Source organism: Humulus lupulus, chromosome 3, assembly GCF_963169125.1.
Source record: "Humulus lupulus chromosome 3, drHumLupu1.1, whole genome shotgun sequence".
In the NCBI taxonomy this organism is placed as follows: Eukaryota; Viridiplantae; Streptophyta; class Magnoliopsida; order Rosales; family Cannabaceae; genus Humulus; species Humulus lupulus.
In genome coordinates, this window is record NC_084795.1 from 7,720,548 (window position 1) to 7,732,205 (window position 11,658).

The window sequence follows — 11,658 nt, forward strand, 5'->3', positions numbered from 1 at the left end:
CAAAATACACAAGTTTTTAAGCATTCAAGCCAATTTGATTCACACAAAATATATAAAAGGAAAAAATATGGCAATTTGAACAACCAATGTTGGCAAAAACAGTGACATTTTCATGTCAATTGTCGAAAGATTACCTTTGAATTTAAATATACCAATCCCATGCTACAAGTGTATTCATCTCATCTGATTTTGTGGGAACTATATATGTCAGAGGTGAATAGCGTAAAAGGGTTCCAAAGAAAAAGAGAAAAAAAAATGTCAAAAAAAGAACAGAAGAACCAAAGGTCCTAATGGCACAAACCATCTCAAAGTTTCCAAGCAGTATTAAACCTTTTATACTATTTCTAGTTTCTTATCCCACTGGGGACTCGTAAAAGTGTACATGAACCTCTCATTTCTGCCACCTGATTAAGGGGGCGAGTAATTACTTTGCCCATGCTTTGGATACTGTTAGACAAAGAAACTGATGCTTTGAACCACCGACTGCAATTTCGGGTGTATTATTCAACTCAATGCGATAGAAAGTTGTTGAACACTAATGACAGTTTCTTCAAGTCCCAAGATTCCATGTCCGGGGACATGACAGCAGCGCCCACAGCCACAAGAAGAACAACAATGACCATGCTTTTCACACACCCATTGCCACTAGATACCTTTCCCAATAGCTGCTTGCAATACTTGTTTGCTTCCTTGAAGAGTGCTTGTTCAGCACCATCAGCCCCGCTAGCTAGTGCCTTCTCGTTCTATGATAAAAAAAGACGACACAAACAAGTTAATCAAGATGGCCATCATCATATGGTAGGAAGTTGGAACAGTTTGTTGATCAAGGAAATGGTACCTGGTTCTTGAAATTCTTTAAAGTTTCCCTCAAGGCAACAAGAGGGAACAGTTTCACAGACACCTGTTTCCATTGGTCAGAGAGCTTTTTCAGGACAGCTACACTTGCTTTCAGATTCTCTTGATAAGCCTTGTCCTGTTCAGATCAGATATTGCATAGAATAAGCATAAATATGTAAATTCATTCGTGGTTGTCTTTGTAGGAGATTTGGAAAAAAGTTAAATTAAATAATAATAATAAAAAATTGGACAAAATGCAAGAGTGTTTGGAGTAGAATAGCTCACCCACTGCTTGTAACATTCAGCAGTTTGGGTCAAGCACCAGATGAAAATCCCAGATGCTTCATTGGCCAATTCAGGTGTGCCTGTGAGGAAAAGATGTGTCAAAATCCAATAAAAGCAACTGTTCTTCCTAAAAATTAGAAAGGGAAGCTACAAACTTAAAAAAAAAAGGGCTCAGGATGGCATGGCATACTTTCTCCAGCTGCTATAATTGCAAAGTTTAGTATCTGCTGTGCAACTTGTTTCATTGCTTTGCTTCCAGGGGAGCCAGCAAGAGCTACCTCTTTTAGGGTGGGATATACGGCCTCAAATCTTTCAGTTGCCTATAACCCAACATTTAGAAAAAGGAACAGAATTACACATTACAATTCAGGAAGATATTACACCCCTTTCCCAATGCTCCCCTCAAACAAAAATATATATAAACTCACCTTTACTCTAGCCGAAGAAGTTGGAAATGTAGCTCTCACTAATATCTCAAATGCAGAAGGTGGAATCAAACGCTCCCCCTTTCTGACAGCACCATTTACCAAAATAGTTCGAGCTTTTGGGGAAGCCAAGATCCTGGAACCAAAAATGAGAAGAAAATAATAAGTTTCAGACATAAGAATTTAAAAAGGATGAAAGATAATGAAAAACTAGAGCGGTGATGCTGAAATACCTCTCTGCGAGCTGTAAAACCAGATCCCTGGACTGTGGATTACTACTTTTGCCACTGACTAAAGGCAACAGGTTACGCGACCATCCATATAACCCTACAGCCAAATCTCCTTGACAGGCCTATGAAAAACAGATTATACAATGAGAGAAGCAAAATGTAGGGAGAGCATAAAGAAGAAGGTAAACATAAAAAGGCCAGAAAGAATCCATTCGAAACAAAGACTCATTAATACCATTTTTATTTCACAACTTACCTGGAGTATTATCCATACGATGAGTGGAAGCTTATCTTGTCCTTGATACTTCGAATTTTCCCGTAATGTGGGCAATAAACTAATTAAGACATCAGGTTTCCTTCGCAATACCATTGCTACAACCACAAATATTGCAACCTGGCAATCAAACAAAATTCATTTCACATAAAATTAGGGAAAAAACTGGCATTCATCTTACAACTTTAAAATCATGATATGAAAATTTAACATATTAGGTTGGCCACTATTTTCTGGGGACCTAGCTTTTGTGTTCTTTAACATATGCAAAAATTGAGCAAATACCTGAGATTTTGATGAAACGTGTTGAGCAGCCTTTTTAGAGCCTTTTGCACCAGCTTGCTGACTTGCAAAGTCAGCAAGAAGGCTATCTAAAGACCACAGTACAAAAGATCCAAGTGCCTCCAGGGAGTGCTGGTTGATGAAGTCAACTGATGTCTTATAAACAACATCAGAAATATGATTAAGAGGGATCTGTAGAAAAGAATAGCCATGGGTTAGGTAACTGAGGTTCTACAAATTAACAAAGGGACAAAAAAATTAATTAAACAAGGGAACAAAGAATTCAACAAATTCCTAGAGTTGACAATGACAAAAGTCAAAGGAATTGCTATTCAAGTAGAATTATAAAGTTCAGCAAAGAACAAGAAAGGTTTTATCAGCCCATGTGGAGATAGGAGCAACCAATGTTGCACCATTAATCAGAAGATAGAAAAGAATCTAAGAAAAAACCAGCGAACCCTATTTTAAAAACCTAACCCACGTGTAAGCACATCAGAATGTCACACTACAGAATCCTTTAAAAAATTTATGATTCCTGTACTACAAGCACGTCCAGCCAAAATCAGACAAAAGAAAGCCACTCAACTCATAGTGAGATAAAATTTACCAAATATAAAGGAAGAGAAGAAAGAAATGAAGTAAATAAAGCTCAAAAGTTAAAGTAGGATTCCAAAACACATCACAAAATAAGTACAAAAACAAACTTCAAAATTTAATACTCGATCGAGTCTTAGGAACACCCTCAATAAAATTATTTATAATAGAAGTACCCAACTTAATATGGTAAACACCCTCATAAAATTATTTATACTAGAATCACCCAACTTAATATGAAACCAGTCATGTACTCTACCCAATTTTTCAACATGAAAGAATCAACATTCACCAAGTAAAAAGAATAGGGAAAGGGCAAAGTATTTCCCATCACTAGGCACCAAAAACATTTTTCCTAATGTTGATATTCCTTTTAGAGACAATGAAAGCTAGCAAAGTTATTCTTTTAAGGACAATGTTCCAAGAAGATAAAACAAACTCCAATATCATAGTTTAACGATCAGATATTATCATTTATATACCATGGATACAAACCAACCAAAGATCCTAACTTTGTTTTCAAACAATGCCCAACACCAACACAATATATAGCTATATATGTATATATATAAGTATTAATCAATGTACGGATGCATGCAGATAAAATGGGGAATGGGGAAAGGAAAATTTTTAATCAATGTCACAACGAAAAATCTGATTTCATCACATAAAAGTGAAATTCAACATATATTTACACAAAAGAAAAGAAACTCATACTCACATCGGCAATCTTAGCCACCGTTGACTCCCTGAACAATTTCACCCATGGAAACTGCGCCGAACTCACACTCGAGAATGCGCGCCCAAAATAATCAGCGAACCGAATCAGCTTAATATCCTGTTGCGACTCATATGATGCCTATCCATAAACCAAAAAAAAAAAAACAAAGTAAGAAATCATCAAAAAGAAAGATAACAAGAGAAATTGAGATTGAATTCTCCAATAACCAAGAGATTTTAGTAGATCAGATACAAAATTGCAAGAATCTCACCGATATTTCCACAAGAAAAGCCGAGAGCTGGTCCGGATCAATCTTGGCCGCAGCTTCAGCCACCGTAACCTTAGGTTTCTTGGGCTTCTTTGGCTTCACCACTTTCTTCGACTCTTCGACCTTTGCATTCTCCGCCGAGTCGTCCTCATCACTGTCGTACGCATCCGCATCATCAGAGTGGGTCTTCGATCTAACAGGAGCAGTAACATCGGCGACATTGGCCAACATCTGAGCTTCGAGAATTCTCCGGCGCCGGTCCTCTGAATTCTTCTCCAGTGACCGGAACACGTTATCGGCACCGGGAATGGAACCATTGGAGACGGCGAGCTTGTTGGAGTTAGTCGCATGCGAATCGGAAGCGGCAGAGGGTTTGGTCTTCCTCTGGCGCCTGGGAACGACCTTTTCCCAGCCATGGTCACTGCGGGTAGTGGTGGTGCTGCTGCTGCTGCTGATGTGGTTGTTGGTCTGAGCATTAATGGCGATCTCTTGGTCCTCCATGGGGATCGAATCGAAAGCTACGTGGTTTTCATCCATAACTTTGCCCTTAAATTTTTCTCTCTCTAAAATTTCTAGTACAGAAGAGAAAATGAAATTTGAGAAAGGAGAAAATAACGAACACGGAACAATAACTACAAAACCAAGGATGGGATGGGACCGTGAGATGTGTGTAAAATGAGAAAACGAAGCTCGTCTTCTTCTACCTCTATTTATACCGTTGACTCGGTGAACTTTGACCTCTTTTTTAGTGTGGAATTACTGCTGTGCCATTAACTGCGTTTTTTGTTTTTTCATCCTTTATTTTATGAAATAAATACAATATAGTTGTTGAGTGTTGTAACTATTTATTTACCGTTAGAGCAAAATAAAATAGGCCAAAACACAAGCCGTAATAAGAGCCAAATTATTTTGCTTCATGAAAATTGGATACAAGATTTCTATTATCAAACCAAGAAAAATAAACTTATTGTGATGAGTATGGCCTTGATTGAATCCATATGGGTTTCATTTCTTCAGTTTTGCCCTATTTGTGCTGAGCTTTAAGTGCCCTGGCCACTGAATGAGGAATGGACTGTTGTGTCTCAACAAAGGCAGATGGTGAACTTGAATCCATAAAGTGGATTGAGTAAGATCTTACACAGTGACATTTTGTCGAGCTGATGGTGAGTGTGGGACTATGTGATGGTTGCCATAAAACCCTTTGTTTGTTTATCTTTAGTGCACCAAACTGAATTAAGAACAAAGCAGCCTGCAATTCAGAAATAACAACATCAAGTCTACCATTTTGTTACCGGACATTTTTACCCTTTATGCGAGTACGGCCTCGAAGGCAATCTCATTGATAAAATGGGATCGGTGCATGTTTACGGCTGCTCGAACCATGCTAATTCAACTAGGTACATCGCGCTAAACCAGATCAGAAATGATCATACCATATGATTTTAATGCGGAAACAATCATGCGATTTTCAGAATAAGATATGCTCGATATACAAAGATGAAATTCATTTCTAGTACATAGGTTTAACTCATAAGTGTGACACCTACAAATAAGATTCGCACAATATATGTATAGTCCATATAAAACCCTGCGAGGACAGGACATTCATCAAAGAAGTATTTGATCGACATTAAAAATAATTTGTTGCTAATTGACAGTAGATTATATTATATGTTTAATATGATATTATTTTAAAAAGTGAGTTTAAGTTTAATTAAAATTTATTTAAGTTATAAAACTTATGATTTTATTATTTTTTAAATAATTATTATTGTAAAATATCTAAAAAATATACTATTTTAATTTCTTTAATTATTTATTATTTTTAAGTAATTATCATTGTAGAATATATCAAAAATATTTTATTTTAATTTGTTTAATTATTTATTATTTTTAAATAATTATTATGGTAAAATATCTTTAAAATATCATATTTTAATATTTTTAATTATTTATTTATTTTATTTTATTTAAGTTTAAGTGTTTACAAACTACTGTTAAATATAAAAAGATTTCATTAAAGTTAACATTAAAAAAAAATAAAAAACTGTTAAAATCAATAATTTATGTTATTTATACATTTATTATATAAAAGAGATTTAACATTTTTAGTAATAAATATATTTAATTTATGGGGGCTTCTTTAGTCCCTCACTTAGATTTGAAGGATTTAATTCTTAATGTATTTTTGAGCCATTAGATATAGGGTGGACGGTTGGATTATGGCTTTTGGGTCAAACTATGCTTAAAATACGTATATACCATTTGATACCCTTTTAGTTGAGAAATAAACCAACTACCGTTTTCTAGAAAAATATATATTGTTTATTTTTTACTAATTCCAAACACTCAAATATAGGCTCCAAAAATATATAACCTGATTTTAAAGTGATCTTATTAGAATAACTAGTTCAAGAAAAGTCATGGAGTTTTCAACTGAAACACCATGGTGGGACTAAGACTGGGATTGGGAACCCCAAAAATAAAATGATATTTTGTTCTCATTCTACTCAGAGCTACTACTTCTTTCAACAATAGCAACAATGTCAGCAAAGTGATACTGAATCATTGCACTACTCTCAAACAACTCCATCAACTTCACGCTCACTCCATTGTCAGTGGCCTCCTCTCTTCCTCTCATGCCCACTTATTGCTCACCACTTTCCTCTTCTCTGCAACTTCACTTTCTCACAACAATAACAATGGCGGATTGAGCTATGCCCTCTCTCTCTTCAACCTCATTCAAAACCCATCTACATATTCCTTCAACAACATCATGAGAGCCCACTCTTTTTTCTCCTCATTGCTACAGTTTCTCCTCCTATTCTCCCGCATGCGCCGCCTCTCCCTCCCTCCTGACTTTCACACCTTCCCCTTCGTCCTCAACGTCTGCGCTCAGCTATGCCCTGGAAATACCGACGCCATTTCCATCGCCTGAGCTCTTCACTCCCAATTCCTCAAGTTTGGCTTCAACGTAGATTATTTTGTCTCCAACACCCTCATCCGCATCTACCCCGTCAGCTGCTGCCTCTCTGATGCGTATCAGGTATTCAATGAGGACCCTCAACACAGGCATAAAAAAATTATAACAACTTCAGTTTTTGTTACGTTATTTTATTATACATTTGTCTAAGTCAATTATAATAGTTACTTAGTAGCAGTCAAATAATTACGTGTCCACAATCGTAAATAAGTCTCAACTCTTACCTATATTTATTATAAAACCCTCAACTGTATTATTTATTGGACCTAAAATTACCTTTCTACCCCTCACTTACTAAAACAGTGCCAACTAAAAAATCACAACCGGTTATACCAAGTCATAATACTCAAAAGTCAATATTTTTATACCAATGTAAGTTTGACACTTGGCAAATTTCTGAGCCCCACATAAAGGACTTAGTCCTGTGAGAGACGCCAGAATCATCCTTAATTTATTTATTATCAATTATTTGTAAAATTTGTCAATTAATGACTTGAAATTTGTAAAGTACACCAAGTTTTATTATAAAAAGGTGACTCACACTATCAAAATGGAATAATCTCAAAATGAGAGCAAGTGGATGGAAGCATATTTCTGTGCTGAACCACTATAATCATTGCCTTCTTTATATTTTTCGCATGCTCACATTAATTCTTGAGTGTTCGAGTGAGATTTAGTGTTGTTAAAATTCTTCCAACAACACATTCCATTCTATAAACTGATCAAAGTGCACTAGAAAACAGGGTCTACCGTCTCACAATACCAATATATTTATGATTCTTATATGTATATTAATATATATTGTCAAAAAAAAAACGCCTAACTAATCTTCTTAGCCAGATAATTTAAATTGTTGTAAAATTTAGAATAATTATATTTTACAATATACACTCTCATGTGTGTTTCAATATATAGATAGTTATAATTCTAATTTTTTTTTTTATAACTATGTATATTGTAGTTATAGTAGGCATCCCACTAATTTTTTAAAAATTCTAAATAATTTAAAATGCAAAAAATAGAATTCATACATTATATTACACTAGTGCAACAAAATATTTAAATATTAATTTCGGCACAATAAATTATTTACAATTTATTAAAAATTAGTATGATGCATGTTATAATTACAACACATACAATCATATAAAAATTAATAATATAAAAATAAAATAATACACTAGTAGAACTACCCAAAAATATATAGATTAAAATAAATAAAAGAGCGACTTCGTGGTCAATATGGTATGAGTTTAGGAACGAAACAAAACTATATTGGGCTCCCCAATTTTATTTTTCTTTAAATTAAGAAAAATAACATCTAAGTGCTTTTAAGTTTTAAAATATATATAGCCCCACTCGTTATTATATTGTTGAATTTGTCCCCTCATGTGAGAAGTCTATAGTTCATGTCTTTGAAACGTGGGTAATGGCTAAAATGATGTAGAATAATAAGATATATATATATAAATTTTTTTTAATAAAAAGATATATATTCATATATATAATTTGATTATGAATGATTGATCCTTTGACTATGTGGAGAAGATTATCTGTTTTTTTTTTCAATCCTTATAACCAAATATAATGAGTTCATTTTACTATTTTTATGAAAGATCTAAACAAAGTCTTGGTTGGGTTAGTGGATCAAGCAAGACTTTAGATGGAGCTTCATACTTTTCTAAAGCTCATCAAGTGGGTTTTGTTTCCCTAGTGGGTGGAAAGACATTACTTATTGGGATGAAAAAATACCAAGAATTAACAAAATAATAATAAGTTTGAATGGTTACATCAAAAATATTTTTATGGGGCACCCAGCACTATATAATATGGTAAATTATAATTAGTGTAATTAAATATCGAATTTCACATATTTTATTTTAAATTTAAATATGTGAGACTCATTTTTAAATTGCATATGCCAAATAGCAATATTTTTGTGTCAATATTTAACTATTAAGGAAATGTTTGTTTTGAGTAGTTGAGTTGTCTTGAAAAGTGGAGAGGGACTTAGGATGGAGGTAATATTAAACTCTTGTATACAAAAAGGTTCACTTTACCCTTAAAATACATGTGAGGTTCACACAAATTATAAACTTTACCTCATTAAAATTTGAACCAAACATAGGAAGAGATTTAGATTCTCATTTTCACATTTATTTTACCTCATAACAAACACCTCCTAATAGTTATATATATATATATTAGATACAAGCAACATGCAATATGCACGTTTGCTTAGTTTTATTTATAAAATTTATTAATTATTTTTATTAAATTTATATTAATGTCATATAAATTTCAAATAAATATTCTATTTTAATTAAATAGTTTATTTATTTTTGTTTAAGTTTATGTTTATTCTAATTTTGAATTTGGGAGTGACAATAATAGATTATATATTATATGTTTAATGTAAAATTAAATATTATACGTGGATTTTAAATTTAAGTTTCTTGCTGGTTTTTTTTAAAAAAAAAAAAGCAATCTGTGGCTAATTTTCATTGTAAAATATCTCAAAAATATCCTATTTTAATATGTTTAATTATTTATTATTTTTTAAAAATATCATTGTAAAATATCTCAAAAATATCTTATTTTAATTATTTATTTTATTTTATTTAAGTTTAAGTGTTTACAAACTACTGTTAAATATAAAAATAGTAAAATTAACATTAAAAAAAATAAAAAACTGTTAAAACCAAAAAAAAATTATTATCTACACACTTATTATATAGAAGAGACTTCAATTGTTAGATCTTTATTCAATAGTTGTGATTAATTTAATAATTTATTAAGATAAAAATTATTGACTTAATCATATACAATATATTTTAAAATAATATTAATTGAGATAGAATTTTTTTAAATGAAAAAAAATAACTAGATTAATGACATATGTTTGAAAGTTAATAAATTTAATGAGGTGAGCATTGTAATGAGGTGCAGAATACGCCTTTGATGGTTGAACTTTTTGCTCACTTCTCCATTGGCCTCCAGACGATTGAGCTTGGTTGGAATCTCTCCAACTGAAATTCGGGTGGTTTCTCCAACCAGGGTTGTACGTATGGGAGAATGGCTTGTTATATGCCCCTAAGGCATTGCATTGCTCCTCATAAACCCCCCTCATTTCATTCAAAGCTAAGCAGTCCTTAGCTAAGTGCTCCGTCCCTCCACAAACAAAGCAAGGTTCTTGCGGTTCCACTTGAGCGATCATGTGCGACTTTTGCCCGTTTTTCGTCATTAAGACCTCAAACTGCTTTTTCAAAGCTTCGAGTTGGGCCTTAATACTATCCTCTTCTCGAAGTTGATAGATTCCAGATGGTTTGTGTCGGTTGGTGCTGTCAGTAGCACTTGGACCAGTCCAGGTGTGAGACTTTTTCGCTGTTTCTTCGAGATATTCAAGAGCATCGTCTGGCTCTTTTTCGAGGAATTCACCATTGCATAGCATTTCTACAAACTGGCGCTCACAGCTCGTGAGGCCTTCATAGAAGTAACTGACCAAGCGCCAGTTCTCATAGCCATGGTGCGGGCACTGATTTAACAGATCTTTGAATCTTTCTCAGACTTGATAGAACGTTTCATTGTTTTTTTGGGAAAATGTGGAAATCTGTCGTTTTAGACTGTTGGTCTTATGGCTGGGGAAGTGTTTCAGAAAGAAAGATTTGGTCATCTCCTCCCATGTTCCAATCGACCTAGGTCTCAAAGAGTACAACCAGCTTTTGGCTTTGTCCTTCAAGGAGAAAGGGAAGAACTTCAGTCGCACAGCATCGGCATTGTCGGCTCGGTTATAGAACGTGGCTACCACCTCCTCGAATTCTCTAATATGCACGTATGGGCTTTCGTTTTCCATTCCATGAAATGTAGGCAAGGCAAGATTTGAATCATGCCAGGTTTAAAGTCTAATGCGGGCATATTAGGAGGGAAGATAATGCATGAAGGCGTGGAAGTGCGAGTAGGATGGAGGTAGTCATTGAGAGTTCTTGGTTGGATTTCATCATTGCGAGCCATTGCGAATGGGTTATTATCAGCGAAAGTTTGTGGAGAAGCAGGAATGGTGGAAGGAGTTCCGGTAGGAGTGGTAGATGAATTGGAAGAAGTGTCACTGGAAGTTTCGTGATGATTCATCCACTCTCGGAAAATCAGAATTAGATTTATTTTATGTTTCCCCTTTTTTTATTTTTTTATTTTTTTTATTTTTTATTTTTTGGTTAAACTTGTTCCCAGGTAGATTTGGAGGTTTTCGGGTGATCTCCAACGCCTTACTAGAACTCCCCGAGGTTACTGAGTAAGTATGGTGAATCACAAGTCAACCTTTTCGACCAAACAACTTTTAAGCAAAGTGAAATTGCTTATTTTGACAAAACAAGCTTGGTCTTCTTATAGTAATAAGTTCAACAATGTAATAGTGCAAAGGTAGATGCTCGAAATGTTCCCAGGCCGATTGGGAAGGTTGCCAAGGTACCGCTTTAGACCCACACTTGCCTAGACAGAACTCCCCGAGGTTCCCAGGTAAGTGTGGAGGGTAGCGCTATCACAAACCTTATTTAACAACCAATATTTCTAGACAGAACAATATCGGTTTCTACCATTTGTAATATTACACAATTGTTCCCAATACTAAGCGTTTTATGATTGAAATTTTATGAACAATTTTATGCAATTTTATGTTTGTTTTTTTTTTTGAAAAACCTAAATTCTAAGGAAAACTAAGGCAAAGGAAAAGAAAAACATAAACTAAGTAACAAAATAAAAAAAA

At 34.0% G+C, this 11,658-nt stretch overlaps 1 protein-coding gene and 1 non-coding gene across 2 annotated transcripts; one reads left to right on the top strand and one right to left on the bottom strand.

The window, feature by feature from the left end:
* Positions 1-119: 119 nt before the first annotated feature.
* LOC133821981 (uncharacterized) lies at positions 120-4,580 on the bottom strand. Its single transcript, XM_062254165.1, has 10 exons — positions 3,920-4,580; positions 3,649-3,786; positions 2,337-2,525; positions 2,034-2,171; positions 1,781-1,899; positions 1,551-1,683; positions 1,313-1,442; positions 1,123-1,202; positions 839-973; positions 120-743 (listed from the first exon to the last, which is right to left on the bottom strand). The coding sequence occupies exons 1-10, from the start codon at positions 4,451-4,453 to the stop codon at positions 510-512; spliced, it is 1,830 nt and encodes a 609-aa protein (XP_062110149.1). The 5' UTR covers positions 4,454-4,580; the 3' UTR covers positions 120-509.
* Positions 4,581-10,417: 5,837 nt separating this feature from the next.
* Positions 10,418-10,524, top strand: LOC133828144 (small nucleolar RNA R71). The gene has a single exon (XR_009890782.1). It is a non-coding gene; the product is annotated as a small nucleolar RNA R71 (small nucleolar RNA).
* Positions 10,525-11,658: the final 1,134 nt, after the last annotated feature.